Source organism: Thunnus albacares, chromosome 14, assembly GCF_914725855.1.
Source record: "Thunnus albacares chromosome 14, fThuAlb1.1, whole genome shotgun sequence".
NCBI classification, from domain to species: Eukaryota; Metazoa; Chordata; class Actinopteri; order Scombriformes; family Scombridae; genus Thunnus; species Thunnus albacares.
Window position 1 is genome coordinate 14,123,282 of NC_058119.1, and position 23,829 is coordinate 14,147,110.

A 23,829-nucleotide genomic window follows, 5' to 3' on the forward strand; every position below is an offset into this window, starting at 1 on the left:
CAACTAACTCTCGACCCCATGAGACCATCCTGCTTTGGACACATTCTAAATAATCCTTAAATTATTCGTAGTGAGATAAAAATCGCAATTAAACAATTGAACTGAATCTTAATTAATTATGTGCAGTACATTATGACATCTTTCTCTGAATAGTTTAAAAATGAACAAACAAGAAACGATCAGGCTTATTTAAAGACACTCTTGATTGTGTTTTTTTCCTTCTTAAAGTAGTCTGTACTTTGGATAATCCCACCTCAGACAGCAGGGACTCTGCATACTTTGTGGGGCATTTTTTTCTGTGGGAAAGTGGAGTTTTGTATCTCTCCTCGGGTGTCGCTCCTCTCCTCCATCCTGCCCTGCCTCAATGCATTTTTTTTTTTTTCTGATCTGAAAGCGAAGACTTGGAGACAGAGCCCGGCTTAAACTGAAACAAGACTCCTGCAGGGGTGAATGCCCTCGATCTAACAGAGCAGAACACCGAGAAACAACGCGATAAAGACGCACAGTCGATTCAAGAAGCAGATGATAGAGAGAAAATGTGAAGATCTTTAGTTGTCACAGTGTTGGAGTAGTCAACATAACCGGGAAAGATGGCGAGGACGCAGACTCGCATGTTCCTCGCTTTGGCTTTGCTGGGAATTTTCATTCTCGATGTGTCGGTGAAAGGAGAGCTGCAGGGAGAGCAACAGGAGGAGGAGGAGGAGAGGTCCTGTCAGGGCGCCTTCGACCTCTATTTTGTCCTGGACAAGTGAGTGTCCGATATTATTTATGGCTTTGTTACTTTCTCATCGCTGCGCATTGCCATGCAACCGCCCAGTTGTTTGGAAACGCGGAGCGCATCAGTCGCATTCAGCCTCCACGTCTCTGTTGTTGTAACGGTACAAGAGAAAAGTCACCCATAAGTTTGAGTTTGTAAAATAGGAAGGTAACCTCTAAATTAATTTTTGCAGTTTAAAATTACTTTTTGTATTACAAAATCAACCCCAAACAAGATAACGTGTTTTAGGCAGATTAACGTTATTTGTTTTGTCCCCCCCTCCACCCCCCCATTTTAACATTCACATTAAAGTGTCTGTATGAGCACGTTTATACTGGGTTTTTACTAAGCATTTATCGGACACTGGGACATGGTATTCGCTTCGTCCGGTTCAAAGTAGTGAGTCAAACAGAGCCACGGGATGTGGGCTGGGCGAGCAGGATGGATTGAGTTTCAGGCTGATGACGCCTGCGGACACAGCTGCAGCAGCTGCCCCACAGCGCTTCTATATGGCCTGCATGCATGGTGATCTACTGTGAGCTGACTGTATCCTGAACCGGCCATTGATGTCTGAAAGTGGTGTCCCTGCTCTATTGTTTTCCTGCAGGATTTTTTATAGGAGCTTATGAGTTGTAACAAATTACTTTATTAATGGTTAATGCCTGTTTATTAATGCTTCATCAATCAGCTATTTCAACATCAATGGGTTGTCAGGTTGTGAAAAATCTCTTTTGGATAGTGCATGTCCCTCATAACTTGCTTTGTCTTATAAATAGATCCTTAATTAATTAATTAATTAATTAATTAATTAATTAATTAATTTCCTTAATTCATCAGAATCACACCTCTAATAGACATTTTGAACAGTTCCCTTTATTCTAAACATATTACTTAATAACCTCTTTTGAAGTATACTTTATAGGCTACATCATAAAAGTGGTGCTACTACATCTTTAGAAATGTAACTCTAACTTTGATCTTAGACTAACCCTAAAATGACCCCATTTCTTATTTTTGGGTATGTTTGTCTTTGTTTAATAGGCGTCAGTAGAGGAAATGGGGTGTGAGAGAGCGATGATGACAAACAAAGGTCCCCAGACTGATTTCAATCAGAGATTACTTGGAACGCCTTTTAGACCTCTATAGGCCGCCATAATGCACATGACCCTATTTCTAACATTAATACCAACTCTAAGATTAATCCTGACCCAGTCTTTGAATGTATATGCTACTTTATACACTCACATCACCTGAAACTCAATAGATTTTATTAGACGGCACAAATTGTTAGCTTGGAGGAATGCACATTAGGCCGCCACTGCCCCAACAAACATTCCTCAGTGACTGAATCTGATAATCGAAGGATTTTTCAGGCTACATGGTCAGCTAGATGTTCTTGCCAGCTTTTTGAGGCTGTGTAAGTTTGTACCAGTAGTTATCCGTGTGTGATCTCTGCAGCTGCAGACTCCGTAGCTGTTCAGACATTATAATTGACATTTTTGTCATATCTTGGCTCGAGTTGCAAGGTGAGATTATGTGTATGGACACAGAACGATCAGACATGTCAAAACATGCTAAGCAAAGAGAGAGAGGAAGAGGGAAAGAAAGAGAGAGAATGACAAACAAAAACAAGGTATGGTTGATTTTCTTGCCCCCTATTTGTGTAGAAGAACAATGGGTTAAGAACAGATCATATTTTCAAAAGAATAACTGAGAGATTTGTGGGGAAGCAGTTAAACACTGTGGTATCTGTGTATATCATTTAGGATTAAGGTGAGGTAACTGTTTAAAAAAGATTTTTGCATGTCCTCAGTTGCCCTTCCCTCACCGTCTATGAGCTTTGAGGTGTACACGTTGAGTGACATTTCACTTTGTTTTCAGTACATTTGATGATCTTTCGGATGTCCGCGGCAACATCTGTCAGCCGCTCTTCAGTCTTTACCCTTTGCTTCAAAAAGTTTAGGAGCTCCCTGGGGTGTGCGGCACGTCACGCATGGCCGAGCCCCTGGTAGGCCCCTGTTTTTTAACCGTCTGGACCTGCATGCTTCAGCAGGCCTTCAGGAAGCTGCTGCTCTTTCTCCTGAGATGGCAACGACTTACTTTTTTTTTTTTCCAGATCTTAAATGCCACACGATGACCTAATCTAATGCTTTAGTGGGGGGTTTTTCTTCACCTCTTCAGCGTCCAACCCACATGTTTGGCTGTGGCTTTACTGTCCAGAGGGATAGGAGGCATGCTGAGTGGAGAATGTGCGTGCGCTCTATTGGAAGCATCTCAGTAGACACAATATGAACATTAGAAAAAATAAAGCACCTTCAGTTCCCCACATTCCTACGCTCAACGTCTGACCCGAAGCAAATACCAGGCTGCATTCTTCCTCTCTGTCTGGTAACCCACAAATAGAATAATAGGTGTCGTATTCAATGGCTGGGATCAAAACAGAGATTTGTTTTCACTGATGTAAGTTCTCTGGAGGGCAAATTGCCAGCAAAAACAGATTCTGCCCTTGTATAATGCAAAAGTATGAATGTAAGTGTGAGGGCTAATTGCTGAACTGGTTGGATGATGTACAACTGGAGCCTTGAGTGAAGATACAGTGTATTTACTGAACATGAACTGACTGTGAATTTGTGCTTGTATTGAGAATAGGAATGTCAGCAGATGTTTGGTATTTGCTTGATAAGTGACCTAAACAATGAATTGACTAAGAAAATTGCCACATGTGCGATTAATAATATGGCAAATAATGTTAATGCCTCCTCAGTTATTCATACACATAGTCTGCATTGAAAAAACTGCTTTCTGTGCTGTACACTGGTTTGAAACTGAGCGTTTGTTGCTATAAACGCTGTTAATCTTACTTCAAACTAAAATAAGATTAAGATGTTTTGTCAAATTGTGAAGCCCTGAGCCTCCCCAGGAGACTCGGGGCTTTTATCATGCCCTCACTTTCAGGGAAAAGGATAAGTGGAGCAGGAAGCGACTGGTTAAAAGGGAGGTACAAAAGAGCCTTCATGATTCTAACCAGCTCAGACTTTCTCTCTGTTTATGACCCTGTTACATACACACACACACACAGACCCTCCCTCTGTTGAGCTTGGTGTAACTCCGCTGTTTGATGTCATTGCATCCACTCACACTCACATTTACCCCCTGCTGAGTGCTACTTCTGCGTCCCTCTGTTGTTCATGTCACAGCCTTTTCACTCTGCGGACCCCCAACCTGTTGTTAGACTGGCTGTGCTCTCTGGGACCATCTGTTCCCCCTCACAGTCACACGCACGCTCACATAAACACCGATACCACACACACACACACACGCACAGAGACACACAGGCCAGCTGCCTGCTACATCGTCCCTGCTAGAGGCAGACTACTACATCTGTCCCTGTCTAACCTCAACCCTCTGGCCCAGCAGCAATTAGCCCCCATTAGCGGCCCCCTGGGACTGTCCTTCATTAAGGAGACTGTCATGTACACAGCAGCATGTAGCACGCTAACCAGCAGCTCTCACCACTGACAGGTTAAAGTCCGGCGTGATGGAATGTGACTAAGCGGCCAGTGAACTGTCTTCAAAGGCAGGGCTGGCCCTGACTAGGTGAGATTTTAGATTGGAGCCCCCAAAAAGTGCAAAAATGGTACCTCCAGCCCAGACAAAGTCCTCCCAGTCCTCCAGACAAAAAGGCAAGAGGGTCGAGGTGTGATTCAATCAAGTATTTGGTGGCATGACCTGAGGTAGTACATGAAGTTTGGTGGCTGTCAGGCAAAAACTGACCAACCGGTAAGGCTTTGAAAATCAAACCAGACAAAAGTCAACAGGGAAAAACAGAGGAAAATGTCAAGAGGGAAGAACAAGTGCGTATTTCTGAAAGCTGTATAGAAGCAAGCACACCTGTCTGTAAGAAAAAAAACCCAAAAGAAAAACACATCCCACTCATTTGGTGCCCCCTCCCTTATTTGGAGCCCCAGGTGACCAGCTATATGGCCTGTGCCACCAGCCGTCCCTGCTAAAAGGCTGTAGGAGATAAAACATCTTCTCATGGCTTTTAATTCCAGTTTGTACCTATCACCACCTCCGTTGTGTCATATCCTTTAAAAATGAAAGCACTATTATTCATAATATTACTATGAATTATTCATCAAATACTTTTACATTTTGCTGCAGTTTTCTGGAGCCAAGTTTGAGGCGTCACACTAAATGCTAACATCAGTATGCTAATAAGCTCATGATGACCATGCTAACATGCTGATGTTTAGCAGGTATTTTTATGTTCGCTATCTGAGTTAAGCTATCATTTGCTAATTAGCACTTAAAATACACTTTAGTTGGAGGTGAATGTCATTAGTTTTGACTGAACAAATCCAAATTTTGACGAGATGAAGGCGCTAGGGAAAAAGTTGGTAATACTTTATAATAGGATTACAAATAATATACTTAAGTAAAGGTGCAGTGTGTAGTATTTAGTGGCATCTAGTGGAACTGACTTGGCAGAAATGGAATATAATATTCATAAGTATGTTTTGATTAGTGTATAATCACCTGAAAATAAATTGCACTGCCATGTTGCACTGCCATGTTTCTACAGTAGCCCAGAACAGACAAACCAAACACTGGCTCCAGAGGGAGCCTGTCAGGTTTTTTGGATTACTTTGGGTATACAAATTGTCCATCCAATGTCCATCCATTTCACTCAAAACCACAAAAGTTAACCTGCTGGTGACACTAGTGGAAAAGTCAAAGGATCAACAAAGTCAGTAGGATCTATCCTCTGGGCACCATGAATGTCTGTCAACAAAATGGCGTTGCAATTAATCCGATAGCTGTTGAGATATTATAGTGTGGAGCAAAGTGGACTAACCAACACACTGGCCTTGCCATTGTTAAAGCCATGTCGCTAGCATGGATAAAAAAAATACTGTACTGGTACTGGTCTGTTTAACAGACAAAAAATATTTATTTAGAATGAGTCCGCTCAAACTTCCAGTAAAATCTGACTGTGTTTCTTAGTTATCCTGTATGTCATGTTATTGTATTCACTGTAACTGTCTGGGGCAACAATAATTGTTTCCTTAGAATGTTGTGTTTGTGATATTTTTCAGGTCTGGAAGTGTGAAGAATCACTGGATAGAAATCTACTCCTTTGTTGAACAGTTGGCAGAGAAGTTCATAAGGTACATTCAGCATTGGTCATTCTCATTTCTGTATGTTTTGTGCTTTTTTTCTGTGTTAATGTGAAACAACTGTATGTTCGCAGCCCTATGCTGAGAATGTCCTTCATAGTCTTCTCCACACGAGGAAATATCGTCATGAAACTGACTGAGAACAGGTAAGACCGACACCTCACCAACATCTGTAACTGCTGTGTGGGTCTCTGTGTCCCTATAACATGCAGGCATGTCTTCTGCTGTCGTGTTTATCTTTGTCTGTCGTTTTCACAATCTTAGGAGATTTTCTGTACAGATTTTCTTGCAACTCAAAATACAAGTGCATACAAATTTCACCCAAGTCCTACTGTGTTTGTTCTATTGGGAATATTTCTCGATCTGTTTTCTTAAGAGCAGCCAGTTCTTGAGCTCTCTTCCGGTGGAGTTTATCAAGCTGTGTATCTGTTTACCCAACAGGGAAGCCATCACTAGTGGCCTGAGGGCTCTGAGGAGAGTAATCCCTGGAGGAGACACATTTATGAACTTAGGCTTGGAGATGGTAAGGCTGCATTTAAGGATCCAAAACACTGACCGAGCCTAAATCTTATAAGTTCTATTTTCGGCAGCTGGAAACAGGGACAATTAGATTACTGTGATGAGTGGCTTTGATCATGAATTACTTGCTGTTTTTAGAAACTCCTGAACTCTGTGAACAAGTCAGGCATTGTAGATGTAAAATGAAGCATGATTCCACTTTTTCATGTGGCCAATTTCTCACCTCATAGAATTTCACCGCCCATCTCCAGAACAGAAAACATTTTTTTCAAAGTTCAAAAACCTTAAGCAAAGTCCAATTCTATGCCAACATAAAGTGCATTAAGTGCATTGATGAAATCAGATAAACACAGAGTTTATGTCGATGTCTCAGCAACAAAAGCGTATCAATTATCTTTTTTCTACTTGAAATGACACCTGTCCCAATGAGCTGCCTTGCCAGACTACACACACACACATAACAAGGGAAATTTGACACGTTTTAATTTGTGATTCCTTCCAAGAGCAGGATTTTGTCTCAAAACATACTCATTTTGTTCTTAAGTATCTGAACATGATGCAGAGTCTTAAATGATGTAACTCTGTCTTTGTAATTGCAGGCCAATATGCAGATATATCAAGAGAAGCAAGGTAAGCTCTGTCCAGTATGAGCTGCTCGTTACTTTTAAGTCAGTATATTGTTTTGTTTGGAGAACTTGATATCTGTGTGTTCTACAGGGACAGCCAGTGTTATCATCGCCCTGACTGATGGAGAACTGAATGAGTGGCAGTTTGACACAGCGCAGCGAGAGGTAAGATGTGATATCAAGTGAGTAGGTGGGCAAAATATTGTGAACACTTGGCAACTTTTTGTTTATTGTACTCTTATATCCATTATATCTTGCTTGTTCTGTTCTGCTGTTCTGTTGATGCTCTCTGTGATTTTAATATTTTTAGACTGTTCCATTTGACATATTAAATCATTTCACTGTTTTTTTTTTTGATTGAGGCGCCTGCAATTTTGATACACTAAGACTTTGGTGCTCCATTAATTGTTTCACATGAATTTAAAGATTCAGTACTTTGTTGCCATTTCAATGTGGTCGATTTGAGTTTTCTGTAGTGAGCTCACGTAAAACTAAAACTAAACAATATTCAACCAATACGACACATTTGTGGCAGTGTATGTAATTATGCTACTTCAGAGCTTTTCTATGAGGCCTGTATATAATTTTGTCTATTTCCTGTCTAAACTTCTTACTGTGTAGACTGAAAGCCTGGTGTGTTTTTAGGATGTTTAAATGTCTCCATACCTACCTACCAGAGTCTCTTTAAGCTCACTGCTTTTTGGTTTATTTGTTCTTTTCTTGCAGGCTCAGAGAGCCAGGTCTATGGGCGCCATTGTTTACTGTGTAGGGGTCAAAGAATTTAACCAGACCCAGGTAGGAGCCTCAGAGGAATACAGATGATATATAATTACATAACAAAGCAAATACAAATGATTCTCTGTGTCTGTATGGTTTTCTAGCTTGCGACTATTGCAGACACTGTGGAACATGTGTTTCCTGTGTGGGGAGGCTTCCAAGCCCTCAGGGGAATCATTGACTCGGTATGACAAATACACACCACACATATACACTCATCACACACAGAGAAACACACAAAATCATATTATGTCATTATACTATTGTTTTTTTCCTCCTTTTGCCTCTCAGATCATCAAGAAGTCCTGCATTGAGATTCTAGCAGCGGAGCCGTCCAGTGTGTGTGCAGGAGGTAAGAGGTGTGGGGAGCAAGGTTTCCCCTCCTTGTTAAGACACTGGGCAGTCAACGATGTGTGATTGTGTCAGATGACAGTCATCTAAAGCCTCTGGAGTGGAACATGAGGTTGAGTAATCGCATGGACGCTTATGACCGCGGAGTGACAGAGAGCGTATTGTCATTCACGGCCGGGGGAAATTAGCATAGCTGCTTCAGCCCAGCATGTGTGCAAAAAAAAAAAAGAATAGGGAGGGGGAACGGGTGTTGGTCAGAGGAATTAGCCGGGAATCTTTAAGCATGGCTGCTTCTCTGGCCTAGTTTGCCACATCGTATATGCTAAATAGACATTCTAGCTTTTTCAACCCTTTCCTCTCCTTAACTTGTTTAAGGAAGTAAGAGACAGGATAAGAGCTGAGCTTAGACAGAGACAGTGAAGGAGCCTTTATTGGTAGCCAGCAGGATGGATGAGCTTTGACATGACCTTATTAGGACTCACTTAAGAGAGTGCATTTGCAGTTGTGCTACCAGGGCAACCAATGGAGATTAGCATCCATTATGGGATATGAAGGACAGGAAAGTGTGTGGTTATAAGAGAGGAGAGCAGAGCATAGGAGAGGAGAGGAGAGGAGGAGGGTTTTTCGAGCAATGAAAACAAAAGTTGCCCTAAAAGGACAAAAATGAGGATGGTAGGATAAGGAATCACAGTTCTCACGTGATAATTATAGTCTCTGGTCTGTTGCCAGAACCTCAGCATGTCACCAGACATGTGCTCAGATATCCTCCAACAGCCTCATTTATTATTCGATTGATGAGCAGCCTAATGGTCAGTGAACTAAGAAACCAAAGACCCACTTTAATCAAGACTTGATTCTGGCCTAATTAATGAACACATGATTATGTTGTGCTGCGTTTGCCTTTGTTTTCAAATTATGTGTATGAATAATATATGACCTTAATGCTTACTTCTTATCTTACACATCTTATGCTTATGAATGACTTTAAATTTTACTGTGTAAAAATACCCACAACTTGTGATCTTTACACATTTCTTGCAGTATAATGGTATCTACTGTGAATGTCAAGCACGGGTCAGCATGTTGCAAGAGTTTGTTGTTATTTTGAGCAACAAGACTGTGGACAAGATTCTTCAAAAGTTTAAATATAACTATCTACTTGCATCCACACATACTGACATATTACATAGGTACTGTGACAGTCTCTCTATTTGTCTTTCTCTCCACTTGCCATGTGGTCACTTATCGTACAGGCTTTACACACACACACACACACACACGCACACTCACACACACATTTAGATGTCATTTAGTTAGTGCACACACATACACACACATGTTCAGCACATGTACGCACATGTCCCTCACATTGATGTGAAGTGACCAAACCGAGCTGCCTGCAAACAGGCCATCAGACTGGACAGTGAACGTTGGGCCACACTATCAGATATGACAGCACTGATTCCACACACACACATACACACACACACACACACACACACACACACACATACTGTGAGCACAGTGAGAGTTGGGCCTTATATCTAACATGACAGCAGAGATTGCTGCTTTCATTAACGTCTGACCCTTTCCTCCCCGTCGTCCCTTCCTCCTTTGCCCCTCCCTGCCCTTCACTGTCCCGTCGCACTAACGTGATTGAAGAGCTGCCGGTCGGACAAGGCATACCCCACTTTACTCCACACACACACACACACAAACACACACGCAAGTGCCTGCACGTGCATGTTCATGTGTACAGCCACACACAAACACACGTTCATACAAATGTAATCCTTGTCAAACGTTCAGGTGTAGATGTAAATGGACATGTGGCCACAGAGGCAGGCAGAAAGCAGAGAGGAGAGGGCAGCAGCATATGTGTTTTACAAGTCAGCGGGGCACCACCAGTCTCTGCCCACCATGTGTCTGACAGCACTGACCTTTTAGCCCATCAAGCCTCAGTGTTTGTGTTTGTGTCATGGTGTGTGTAGATGATTCTCAGATTGAGTTTTCTGAGCTTACAGCTATTACTAATATATCAAGATTAGATATATAAAAGATATGGAAACTAATCTGATCCCTATGTGATATTACAGGGTATTAGACAATTTTTGACTCATGAATCAGTATTTGAATGAGTCAGTCTAAAAATTAGAGTAATATCTTCCATGTACTATTTCCAAGTTGTCCGTTTTTGTGTATATGCACATGCACCCTGTCACAGTTCAGCTTGTGCTGTTTGATAGTAACATTGTGTGAAAGGGGGACAACTGTTAAAGCAGCAAAGGCACTGAGCATTAGGAATAATTAGTGTTAAGGCTTCCAATTAAGTTGCATGCTGTTGTGGCTGCAAACTACATAAACCATCCGTTTATGTGAAAATGAATACAGTCCTAGTTAACTGATATTATATAGTTGGTTCTGATTGTTGTGGTCATGTTTTCAAGCGGCAAGAGGGTGGAGTGGCAGAGTGAACAGGAAATGATTAGGCTGTCTGTAATGAGAAGTTTGTGTGTGCGTGTTTGTGTGTATAAACCCATGTGAAATATGAGGCTGGCTGTGGAAATGGCAAGTTGCAAATCACTGGATACATGTAAATAAGCATGCACAGCAGTTTATTGAAGAGAGTTAGAGAGCTTTTTATGTTGCAGCTGCATACTTGTTAATACAAACTAAGTTACAAGGTGTTTAGTGATATGTATAAACTAATAGGTATATCGTATTTGTAATACAACTTCATCCTGTTTTGTGAGGGCTCAATTTCAGTTTACATCTGTCTTGTGCATCACCACGTTTCCTCTTGGATAACATCCACTGGCAAATACACACTTTTCATTTCTACAGCATCTGCAAACATGTAGGGATGTGCAGTAATGGTGAACATGTGAGCAGTGTTTTCTCCACTCAGCTCTTCCTCTGTTTGTGTATCAGTATTTTATGACTTTTCATAGCAACTCGTCTGACCTTTTAGAAAGCACTGTCACATATACACCCATTCCCTGTGTTTTTATCCAGTGATCTTCACGCTCGAGCTTTAAAAGTTAAAGGTGTGGCGAATGTTTGCTTCTGCTGGTCAGCATAATGCTAGAGGAAACAGCCACAAACACACACACACACACTCATGCATGTTCAAACACATGCATGCACACACTGTAGACATGCAGACGCTTACACATTCCACAGAAAAACACAAAGACAGCACACACACACACACACACAGTATGTACAAGTTACATCCTCACGCAGACATCTGCAAACACACACATGTGCTAATGCCATGCCATGGTGCCATAGGTAAGGTCAGACCTACTTTGACAGCACTGTGTTGTTGTCAGCCCTACAGGCATGTTTTTAAGCAAGTGTTTTTTTCCCGCTCTCTAACATATGCTGGGTAGCAGCCACATAGACACTCCAGCATATGCTGGAAAGCCTCTGTCAGTGCGCTTTAACCGTGCCTCAGGGAAACTAAAGGTCAAAGACACACACACACACACACACACACACATATACTCACACTCCTTCTAGCTACTGCACATACTGAGATATTTGTGAATAGAAGCACTTTCAGCATTAGCACCATTGGAGCATATTATGGCCTTTCCACATATACACGCACAAGCACACAGATATAAACAAGCAGTAATGAGCCTTGCATGCATTTCTTCTGCTTATGTTGAGCACATGAAAGAAAGGGAATGGCTGTCAGAACTCACCGTAACGCTACACCTGAAATTTCCCTTTACTTTAAAGCCAAATAGGAGACCAATTTAGATATTTTACATCTCTCATTTTACATCATCTCAAGAGAGTTGCTAATAATTACTGACAGTGTCTGCACTGTTTTTGTTTGTGTCTCAGAGCGTTTCCAGGTAGTGGTGAGAGGCAATGGGTTTCTCCATGCCAGAAACACTGACCAGGTCCGCTGCAGCTTTAAACTGAATGATACATACTCCATGGGTAAGTTCTGCAACAGCATACACACACGCACAAAGAGCAGGTCACTTTTTTGCACTTTTTCAGGATAAAAGGAATAATTAGTGTTAAATATTAAATGCAAAAGGTTCTGATTGATTAATCAAGTTACATAGGACATTCAAATACCCCTGATATCAGTACGTGCTGAGAATAATCTGCAAGCTTTATACTGCAATATATAATGAACCTAGAAATTAATATGCTGTACCACTTTACTTGTATTCAATCTGCTAAGAATAATTTACCATAAGGACTCAACATCAGAAAGAAGCACTGGATTCTAATGGATTAATTTCTTTTAATTGCTTCTTATTACAGCAAACTGTTGTACTAGATTCATGGTTTCAGTTCTCATTTGGATGCATCTGGTTTTGTTTGTGCAATGGATAGCAATGAGGGAACTGTGTTTAGGCTGCAGATGTTTAAATTTCTTCTCCACAAAACGTGGTTTTCTTTTTCCCTCTCCAGATGAGAGACCAGCTGAAATAGAGGATACCTTCCTTCTCTGTCCTGCTCCTGTCGTAGAGGAAGTCGGGAGGTAAGCTGCACGTCTCCTTTGGCTCTTACCCTCACACTGTTTTCTCAACTATTGCTCCATTCCCCAAACTATCCATGTACAGCTACAATACTCAGAGCCCAGATCTTTGCCAGCTGCAGCCAAGTTTGGTGTGGACACAGAAGACTGCTGTCCTTGAAGAAATTAGAGCCAAAGTCATTGAGTGTCTGTAATCAATCAGTGTTTGTCACAGCTAACGAAGCCAGACACCAATCACAAGGGGACAACAGGAGTAGAGCCCAGGAACACGACTTAATGAGAGCCTCCTGGAGAGGACCTTCGCAACTGCCTATGTGTGTGTACGTGTGTGTGTGTGTATGTAAATTTGGGTGTGTGTGATGTATCCCAATCTCTGTCTGACACTTTGGGAGAGAGGAAGTGTGAGTGGAGTCGGTGGGGCAGTGTAAAGTTTCCTCCGAGGGCTTCCAACTTTGCTCTGGGTGATTCAGAGTAGAAGTTTCTTGTGAGGCAGACAGAGCGATGCTGCGAGGCTGAGCTCGGAGAGGAGAGGACCGAGGCCCAGCAGCCTTCCCATCCCTGCTGCCTGCAGTCCTGTGCATAATTATACACTTCAGCCTACGGCCTCAGACACCTCCCAGTCATCATCTGTCTTATTGATGTCACTCAGATTTCTAGTGTGATTTGAGCTTGTCTTGTCCGCCAGTGAAAAGTACTGCTTTAATGGGGAACTACTCCTCAGAGATGGGGAAGTAGGAATTTTGTTTTCTCACTGTGGCTGCAGGAAGATTTAAGATTCTGTGACATGCTACATTTCACTCACACGTGTTATAGCAGATGTGGCACATGGAATTTGAATTGAAACTCATTGACAAGCCTTAGGGGATTGACAAAAAGACAGAAAAAGGATAATTAAAACAATTCACGTCTTACACCACCAAGAAGACATCTGGCTCCGTTTCTACCTTTGTGTCCAGTTGTTGGCCACATGGCTTTACGCAGGTTGGGCTGCTTCTCCTGAGAGCAGATCAGAACAGGGTGCATCATTACGCACTGCAACGGTGCCTGAAGGAGGCGTCCTTCCATGTAACAGAAGCCCATTAGAACAAAGTCAGTGTTGGCTGACACCCTGCGTGCTACTAAAGAGGAAGTCAGCTGTGAATAGCTAAAGGGCCCAAAGAGGAGGCCAACAGCTGGCTGATGAGTTCTGGGCTGTGGAGCAATAACGTACAAAGAGATATGGAAATATGTAGTTAGACAAGAGTGCCGCTGTGCAGGCTAGTCAGGTGTTTGTGGTACAAAATGATCAGAAATAAGACTATTTTGTAGTCCTCTCAACAAAGTCCTACTTCTCTTCATCCAAGATTAGATTTAGATAAATTAAGTTAAAACCAAGCAAGATGCTAAACTTTCATTAGTTCCAGTTTCCCAAATGTGAAGTTTGGCTGCTTCATGTCATTGTAAATAGAAAACCTTTGGATTTTGGACAGTTGGTCAGACAAAACAAGTGACTTGAAGGCATTTTTATGGGTTATTATGTTAATTGTGATGGATATTTTTCCTATTTTCTTTTATTATTAAAGTTCTATTGATAAGTTCTCTTTTGAAGAGAAAAAAAGAATATAGAAACAAAAGCACAAAAAATTCAAGATTCATAATCAGAAGAACCCAACAACATAACAACCAAGATGACAGCACCATCCCACCATCCCACTTACTTGGTTTTATCTGAAGCTTTCAACTAGACCTTGTGGCCTCCTTGGTGGATGGAGTTGCTCATAATGAAACACCAAGAAAGTGGACCTTGTGTTGACAGTGAAGCTGTTGTTTTCAAGCTCAAGAGTGAAGCTTCAAGCTCAGCTGTTGACGTTCATTATTGCAGCACCAGTCAATCAAACAAAAAATATTCATGACTCACTCATACAAAGACCACTTACATATTAAATAATACAGGGAGGAAAAAATCACTATAGTAGTAAAATAATTATAAGCTTTTCACATTCACTTATATATAATTACAGATAATATGAATAGTATGATGATTATTTTATTTTTCAAAATAATCAATCAATTAATCAATAATGAAAATAATGACGCAGTCCTGAAAATCACTCTTACATGTGAGATCACATTATAGGGGAACTGTTTCCTGTTTTGGGGTTTTAAGGTCTGTACATATGATCTTAGGGACTCCAGCTCCCAGCATCACCTCTTCACCCAAACACCAAAGACCCTCACTCACCTCCTGTTCCATCCGAGCCTTGTCGCCTATAATGAAGTCATTGATGGCGCCTTCACGCAAATCTGTGTTGACTGGGAACCTTCCGGATGCGGCTCCCCCTCCTGCACTCATGCATACACACACACACACAGGGCAAAGACAGATATAGTGGGCAGATTGATGATTGATAGGGGCTGAGATCTCTCTGTCAGAGAGGAGCTGATAGCACCGTGTCCCCCTGCCTGCCTGAAAGGAGGGCTGACCATATGATGGGGAGGGGAGGGGGCAGAAAAATAGAAAAGGGGGAGAGAAGAAGAAGAAAAAAAGATGAGTGGCACCTGCACCGCCAATTTCCTACTCTGTCAGTGACAGCATGAGTTATAAGACAAGTTACAGTGGTATGGTCGGGATACAGGAGGGGGCGAGGAGGTAAAAACAGAGTGTCAGTGATTGAGGAAGTGGAGGGTGGGGGGGTGTCTCACAAGGGAGAGACAGCTTTGAATGGATGTAGAACAGGAAAGGCCCTCCTCCTACCATCCCCCACTCTCTGTTTCCTCTCCACTGGCCCCCCCACCTTGCAGTGACCTCCCCCCTGTCGCCCCCTCCTCAAATCTAAACCTAGAGCTCAATACCCCCCTTGTCTCTGTCCCCCCAAACCATAAGCACAGCACAAGAAACCTTTCTCCATTCTTTTCCAAACCTATAACTACAATCCAGCTGTCTGCTGTTTCCACCCTCTCAAGCCTTTTTGGCTAACACGTCTTGTTTTTATCTCTTTCTTACGAGCTTTATGAATAACTTGTCAACTAAATTTGCATCTGTCTTTTTCGCTACTGCTATCCTGTCATCTTCACATCCAAAAAATATAACTTTTTCTTGTCTCTGTCCTGCCTATCACTGTGCAGTTATAGCTGCAGATAACAGTGCTGAATACCATGGAGTAAGAAGTCATTTAGTTGTCTGTGGTTTCCACATTAGAGGTCTGGGTCTGATCCAAACAGAAGAGATTCCTTCTGTGGGTGGAGAACTCCCTGACCTCTTTAAAGGCTTTGTGTCTATGTCAGCATGTTTGTGTGCTTATAAGGCAGCAAGTATGGACAGAGAAGATGAAGGAATGTATTTGACACCTCGGGCGAGCTTCTGCAGTAGCTGAAACAAGGCCGTTGGAGTGTGCACGCAAGCAGATGTATGCATATCTGTGACACAAGTTTGTTTTGCAGGGTGATCTACCTGCAGGTGAGCATGAACGAGGGCATCTCCTACATCACCAGCTCGGTTCACATCACTACTACCGAATGTGTGAGTACAAACTGTGAACAGTCTGCACTATCACAACAACACACAATGATATTACCCTCTGGCTTGCTGCCCACTTTGATTAAACTTCCTTCAAACTTCTTATTTTCTCCAGTCTTCTTCCTCTCTCCACTCTGAGGTCTCCTCTGTTGTGTCTGTCATCAGAGGAGGCTGTGAGTACTTTGCCTTTTCATTTTCACTTTTTCTTCTCTATTGTCTTTCAGTTGAGTTTAGTCTTTAATCCAGTCATTTTGTGTTTTCATGTAGTTTGATGGTACCATCGTGCTGATTTCGCTGCTGGTGGTGTTCCTGTTGTTGGGTCTGTTGCTGATGTGGTGGTTCTGGCCTCTCTGCTGCACTGTGGTAAGTTTGTACCTCAGACATCAACATTTTAGCTTGCGGTCATTAGTTTTCCTCGTGACATGAATGGTTTTTTTTTCTTCAATCTTCAGGTGATCAAAGAACCTCCACCCCCTCCTCCTCCAGAGCCTGTAAGACACCTGCTAAATGAAGCTGACTTGACTTTGCTTTTCTTTAAAGGGGACATATCATGCTTTTTGTGGTTTTCTGTTATTTTATGTTATTTTAAATTAATACTGTTATGATATCAGATATCCATGTTAAATATGGTAAAAGGTTTGTTGACGTAGCTTCCCGATTGCCAGAAGTTGGAGGTGACTTAGCTTTTGGAAGCTAACCAATCAGAACAGTGTGGGCTCATCAGGAGGGGGGTCTTAAAGAGAAAGGAACTAAAACAGCCTGTTTCAGACAGAGGCTGAACTAAGGGGCTGCATAAAGGGTCAGTATGAGTTAAATAAGGACTTTTTGAACTGTAAATCATAGAAAGATATTCCAGTAGAACTCCAGATTAAGAATATAGACCTGTAAATGTGCATAATATGTCCCCTTTAATTGTTACTATTCATTGTAATGACAGATCTATACAAGAATACAAGCATTACATTACTGTTCTTGTTGTAATGGTAGTATTAAGTATTAGTATGTTTTGGAGACTATGATCTGTGTCATGTTATTTTGGTTTTACTCAAAGGAATCAGATGATGAGGACGGGATGCCCAAGAAGAGATGGCCCACAGTAGATGCTTCCTACTATGGAGGACGAGGAGTGGGTGGCATCAAACGCATGGAGGTACACACACACACATACAACTTTCTACATTTTTCAACACATTATAGTACAGTTTAACAATGCTTTTCTCACTTAATCTTTCCCAGGTGCGATGGGGGGAGAAGGGGTCCACTGAGGAAGGAGCTAAGCTGGACAAACCTAAAAATGCTGTTGTAAAGATGCCTGAGCAAGAGTTTGAACCTTATGAGCCCAAGCCTCGAAAACCTCCCCGCCGCCCCCCACAGCAGAGGAGGTGGTACACACCCATAAAGGTTCGACTTTTTTCTGATTGCTCTTTAAATGTTGCGTGTGTATTAAAGTGTATTTACTTTTTATCCCCTCTTTGAAATATTTGTTTTCGTTCATTGTTTCTCTCTGTGTCCAGGGGAAGCTAGACGCTCTGTGGGCTCTGTTTAGGAGAGGTTACGATCAGGTATCCCTGATGAGACCACAGCCTGGAGACCAGGTGAGCCTGCCTCTCAACTGCAGTCACATTTCATTTTATCTGCATCGAAAACACGACTAAAAGATCCAGTCAACCAAAAACAGGCATAATAACTGATACAAAACTGTAATTATGTGTAATTTTGGGGATTCTGCTGTGGATAACTACCACTTAAAAGCTTTTTAAGAGCACATTAAAGGGTACAGAAAGTGTTTTCTGTCTCTGTGGGGGAACAATTGAGCATCTGCATTCTTTCTCTCTCTCTTTCTTTCTTTCTTTCCTTCTATCACATTGCATAAAGACAACACTTGTCAGTGAGCAACATGTACACGGCAGCAGCTCAGTACTGATTCTCTACACACACACTCATACACACACAGAGTGAGTGAATGAGCCACTGATACCACTCTCCTCATCAAAGCTGCCATTGTTCAAGCACAAGGAGTACTGTACTCTTCTGTACTCTTCATTGAGAATTCCCTGTGACTCCTAGAAAATGACCGGGTTTCTTTCGAGTCTCCAAATAGCATGTTACACACTCTCTACTTTCACGTGATGATTATAATTTAAAAGTACAACTACTCTGTCAAATCAGGTTTTATTTACTAAGTTTCATGTAACGTTTTGTTGAAACGCTGCTGCAAAGTCCTAAATCATGACATCACTGCGAGCCAGAACTAAAAAGAGCAGGCAGAGCAGGGCGGCTCTTTTTATCTAACCATGGCCTTGTGTATTGCATCCCATAACCCCACAGACATGTTTTCATCATCATACTGGTTGTCATGGTGAAACATCTGCTCCGTTGTAAATGGTTTCATTGTCGCTTCTCATACCTCAGTCATATCACTGCAGAATTTATTGATTCTTTCTTTGTATAGGATGATTCATCTTTACTGTGTAACAGTGTGTGTGTGTGTGTCTACTGTATTTGGAGTCTGTAAAAGTGGTCATCAATGGTTTTATCCCTTTTTTCCATCTTGGAATCTTTTTATTCTCTAAACAGCACAATTAATCTCTGTCAAGACAGAAGTTTCTAGAGTCTTTGTCAGACACTTTCTGTGGGTCTGCGGTTCACAGAGACGCTCAACAATGACCCCCGCCACTCCCTTCACGCGCCATTAACTGAGGAAAATAAAATGCTACTTCTCACATGGAAAGAAATGAGGGGGAAAAAAATCCACTTTTGTTACAAGCAAGATTCTTGCTCAGAAATGTGCTAATAACCATATCGGACATGAAAGAACGACAACGATGGCCTGAAAAAGTCACTCAAAGTGAATTCTTCACAATTCCTCAAATCTCTGCAAAAGCAAATAACTGCATCTGTACGTCAAATAGGTTCGGTTAACTTATCATTTGAAATTCGATACTAATGCAAATACAATATCTGAAGTTCAGTACCAATATCTAAATTATACTTTTAAGAGAAATATCAATGTTTTTTATTTTGCAAAAGAAGCCAAAAGTCTTAAATGCAAAATATCTAAACACAAGGTTCTGTACAAGAAATAATACATACAATATAGTATAAAACTGCCAAAATTGTATGTAAATCTTGAAATAGTCATAGATGTAAATCAGAAACTAGCCGATCAAAGAATACATAAAAAGGATTATATGAATCTGAACAACATTCAATGCCAACCTTTGGCGTACTTGACTATTTTTGATACTCACTACTGCGGACACATTTCTGCTGTTACCTAAAATCGGAGGAAGTTTGATGCACAGCCCTAATGACCAACAGTGCAGCCGGATTACAACAAGGTGGCAAAAAGCACAGCGATAACTAGCATGGATCAGACTCCTCAATGCGGCTTGTTAACCAGCAGCTCAGGAGGAGCTCGTCCTGCTTTCTCCCCACATTACTCCTACTTCACTGCCTCTGCAAACGGCCATCAGCGGGCTGCCAGTTTCTGCCACACTCTCTGTTTGCATTACATGTGTCTGCACTGTGTGTGTGTGTGTGTGTGTGTGTGTGTACATGCATGTGGTGTCACTGTAAGTTGTGTGTCAACTCTCCTGAGCGAGCGTCACACAAACAGATGGGGAGTTGAAAGGCCACGAGCCATATTGTGACAGAAGAGATTCCCTTCTTTTGTCCCCAGAGCTGATGGCACTGATGGCCCCATCACACAGCACAGCACAGACCAGAGGGCGGCCACCATCCCTCCGTCCTCACACACAGACTCCCCCCCCCCCCCCCCCATCACAGCACTTAAAGGCTTGGTTCACCCTAAATTAAAAAAAAAATATTTTCTCACTTACCTCATGTAGCATTTAGTAATGCACATAGTTTTGGTTTTATTTGCCCAAGTTTTGAGATCTGTGAGATTTCAGCCGCCACCCCAATATAATGAAGGTTAATGGAAATAAGCAAGGTCTGTAACATATTACTGTTGAATTAGTTAGCACCACAAACGAAAATCTGTTCACCGTCACCTGTGTGAAGGCAGAAATCTCAAGAGACAAATATTTCAAACCCATATCAGATAAACCCAAAACTATCTTGCACAGTTTGATACCACTAGAGTGAAATGTAATTTGGTTGGACTGACCATTTAATGCTTGATCTATACAATTCAGGCTTTTTATCCTGATAAGTGTGATAACTCTTCTGTGAGAGCACGTGGAGCATATTCCTTATGCAAGTGGATTGCTATAATGTCATATGAGGTGACAGGCAAGAGCTGTCAGGTTAGATGTGTGTCTCCCCTCTTTCTCCCTGTCTTTCTCCCATTTTCCTTACTATAATGGTGACAAATGTATGTGTGCGCAAGCATCATTTCCCTGTAAACGAACCTATCAGCTGTGTGTGTGTGTGTATGTGTGTTAGGGAAGGGCATAGTCTTGTAGGCATGGAAAGAGGAACAAGGGCTAGACAGAGGAATGGTGTGAAGAGGAATGCTGGAGGTGTTTTAGGGTTTTATTTTTCTCCAAAAAAGGAGTTGAGGGTTTGAAGTAAACAATCGCCAAGAGGGGAAGCAAAGCTGTGACAGACGTTACAGCCAAAGGGACACGCAGGGGAGTCTTACCATCACAAGTGACACATTGCTGACCTCTCATACAACTCATCTATGTACATATCTGCAAAAAAAAACTCTTCTTTTCTCCACTTTTTCATCGCCGCTCTATTCCAAACCAACTGTATGTTCTGTAGTGCTCTCTTGCAGCTTCCCCTCTAACCTTTCTCTCCCTCTGTTTCTGTTATTCATGAGGCTGAGATTTCATTCAGGCCATATGTTCTGGTGGAGGCATGCTTACAGTCACACACACACACATGCAAACACACTCATATTCATGAGCTTGTGTTCTCATTGTGTCCATATGCTCTCTCTGGTGTTGTGCTGCTGCTCTGCTGCTCACAAACTGGCCCTTTCACCGCAGCCCGGTGACAAGACCGAAGCAGTCACCTCCTCCCACTACCCCAACCGGGCTGCCCCCAAATCAATTACGTACCCCTCATACACACACACATACACACAATGGCTCCCTCAGTCACAAAGCTACTGCTGCTTGGGTCCTCTTAATGGCCCCTGTGTGACTTTAGGGCCTCTCTGTTTAATAAGGTGTTATAATCAGACCACCAAGGGTCTGTGACACAGAGACCTACTTCCCATCCTTCACACATTGACTGAGCAAGACAAGAATTTGTGTTTTTAAGTGTGTATGTGTGTGTGTGTCTGCACCAGGAGGCTATGCAGCGAACATAGAGGAAAACCATCAATGAGAACAATAAGAGAAGCGTTCCATTCTCCCAGACTTGTAAATTATGTTAAACGCTAAGGGGCCTCTGTTAACTATTGTGGAGATATTGAAATCCCCCCTTTACATTCCAACAAGTCAAGCACATAAGAGACATAAACCACTTTCTGTTCTGCATCAAGAGAGGCGGAGGGGAAATGGGGAAAGCTGCAAACTGCAAAAGCATGTGTGTGTGTGTGTGTGTGTGTGTGTGTGTGTGTGTGTGTGTCTGTGTGATAACTCTGTCAGTGCCCGTCTTTGCTAGCATCACAGCTATTGTGGTGCAGGTGCGGACAGAAGAAGCTCTGTGCTCCCTCTGGGGCCTCAAACACACACGCCTCTGTCAGCAGAAGCTGGGAAAAGACTCACACAAACTACTTTGGCTGGTGGATCTTAGAGACTCATTGATTTTGCACAAAAAAATGCACACAAAGACGCACTGCATTATAATCTGTATTCTGCACTGAAATGACGATGTGCAGTTGTGGTTTAACACTCCGTCTGTCTTGCAGGGTCGCTGTATACAGTTCCAACGTGTCAAAGCTGGAGAGTCCACCACCAACAACCAGGCTCCTTCTCGCACACAACACTCTCCCTTGCCTCCTTCTCCCCCTTCTCCTCCTCCTCCGCCTGCCGAACAGCAACCTCTGGTCTCCAACTCTGTCCCCCGTACAAAGCCTCCATCCAGAGGGCCCCGCACCACACCCCCCGCCCGCGCACCACCTTCCGCCCGCGCACCCCCTCCAGGTCCACCCCCTGCTCGTGCACCCCCAGGGCCACCAGGACCCCCGCCGTCTCGACCCCCACCCCAGCTCTGATGATGAAGAGAGGACATCCAGTAATCAAATGATACATCTATTCATCTAAAAACAAAACAAAACAAAAAAAAAACATGTCCTCCTTTCACCCTGAAGACTCAGTGACAGCAGAGGTGTGAAATCTTGTAAGCCAGGAGCTTTGACATGAAGCTCTGCGCTTTGTTGCTGGACAGCAAATAAAATATTTATCTTGATATCAAAATCAGCTACTGAGTTTCATCAAAGATAACATTTTTGTAAGAAAAAACAAATAGATTATATAAAAAAGCATGTAGTAACTTGATTAAGCCTGCACATATATTGATTAAAGGGGGAAGAGTAAGTGCTGTCCTTTCTAGAAATTCAACTAAAACAATTCATGCATAGAAATGTGTTGCTTTTAGAAAGTTAGACTGTAAGAGGTTGTGTATGTATAACAGTGATGGTAAATTAGCTTGTTCATTTGGTGTTTTATTTTGCATGGCATGATAATGTTGAGTGAGGATGTGGTGAAAGATGATTTGAATGTTGGTGATGTTGGCGCGCTGGTTTTTAAATGTACACTATCTTATGACTTATGCATCATTTTACCTTTTCAATCAAAGAAACTTTTCTACATCCTAGTTAAAATTTAGTTCAGTGATCTTATTGCAACTGCAGGGCAGTTTCTACATATTTTATTTATTTTATTACAGGCTTTGTCTGCATCCGTTTTATTCAGCATCACGTGGATTTCTGGGTTTTGAAATCATTCATAGGAAAAAATTATAAGGAAACACTCTGGCATGACATCTAATGTATTTGTGGTCTTTAACACCTTCAAGTGAACGATTGCATTGTAAATTCATATCGTCAGGATCCTCCTGTATACTGCATTTATTGACTGAAATGATCACTTGCATTATTTCTGTATTAACAACTTTTTTTTGTGTCTGTCTCCAATAAACTAAATGTTTTTTATGTGCTGCTTGGCAGCGATTTCTTTCATAGATATTAAAATTGACATAATAATTCAACATTATACGGCAGCTTCATATTTTTCTTATACAATTATATTATGAAGCAGCTTGCAAACACACTGCAGTCAGTGCAAAAGCAACCTAATGACATATTTATTGGTTAATTGGATATTACAGGATGCAACATTTGGTGATGTAATGTGTTCCCCTTCAGGCAATGTTCTTTAATTAAACTAATTACATTTCCGCTGCTGTCAGGACACTAATAATCTATCTGCGACATTTATATAGGTAGCCTACAAAATGAATCCTAAATTCAACATTTTATTACTTTTGGATGTATTCAAAGTCATATTTTTGCTCTCATATAATTCTTTTTGTCATTTGTTTTTCATTAAAACAACCAGTGCAGTAATCAGTAGTAGGGATCTTAAAGTATTCAGACCAGCAAAACATCTTCTTTTTGTCACCTTAGGCTATTCCATGTAAACTGATGGCCAAAACATACATGTAATTCATTTCAAATTAAATCTAGAGCA

The 23,829-nt window shown here is 41.8% G+C and overlaps 1 protein-coding gene across 1 annotated transcript; it reads left to right on the plus strand.

Annotated features, from left to right (window-relative positions):
- Positions 1-274: 274 nt before the first annotated feature.
- antxr1d (ANTXR cell adhesion molecule 1d) lies at positions 275-23,291 on the plus strand. Its single transcript, XM_044372487.1, has 18 exons — positions 275-748; positions 5,857-5,928; positions 6,012-6,083; positions 6,379-6,460; positions 7,056-7,086; positions 7,174-7,247; positions 7,809-7,877; positions 7,964-8,044; positions 8,151-8,211; positions 12,069-12,167; positions 12,654-12,723; positions 16,141-16,219; positions 16,484-16,579; positions 16,669-16,707; positions 17,268-17,366; positions 17,453-17,617; positions 17,731-17,811; positions 22,047-23,291. Exons 1-18 carry the CDS (start codon positions 591-593, stop codon positions 22,350-22,352), a joined length of 1,734 nt encoding a protein of 577 aa, XP_044228422.1. The 5' UTR covers positions 275-590; the 3' UTR covers positions 22,353-23,291.
- Positions 23,292-23,829: the final 538 nt, after the last annotated feature.

What these genes read in the sequence shown, in the direction of transcription:
- antxr1d (XM_044372487.1), top strand. Translation starts at nt 591, where the DNA reads ATGGCGAGGACGCAGACTCGCATGTTCCTCGCTTTGGCTTTGCTGGGA. An exon ending in ATGAAACTGACTGAGAACAG is followed by an intron (nt 6,084 to 6,378) that starts GTAAGACCGACA and finishes TTTACCCAACAG; the next exon opens with GGAAGCCATCACTAGTGGCC. An exon ending in TTGACACAGCGCAGCGAGAG is followed by an intron (nt 7,248 to 7,808) that starts GTAAGATGTGAT and finishes CTTTTCTTGCAG; the next exon opens with GCTCAGAGAGCCAGGTCTAT.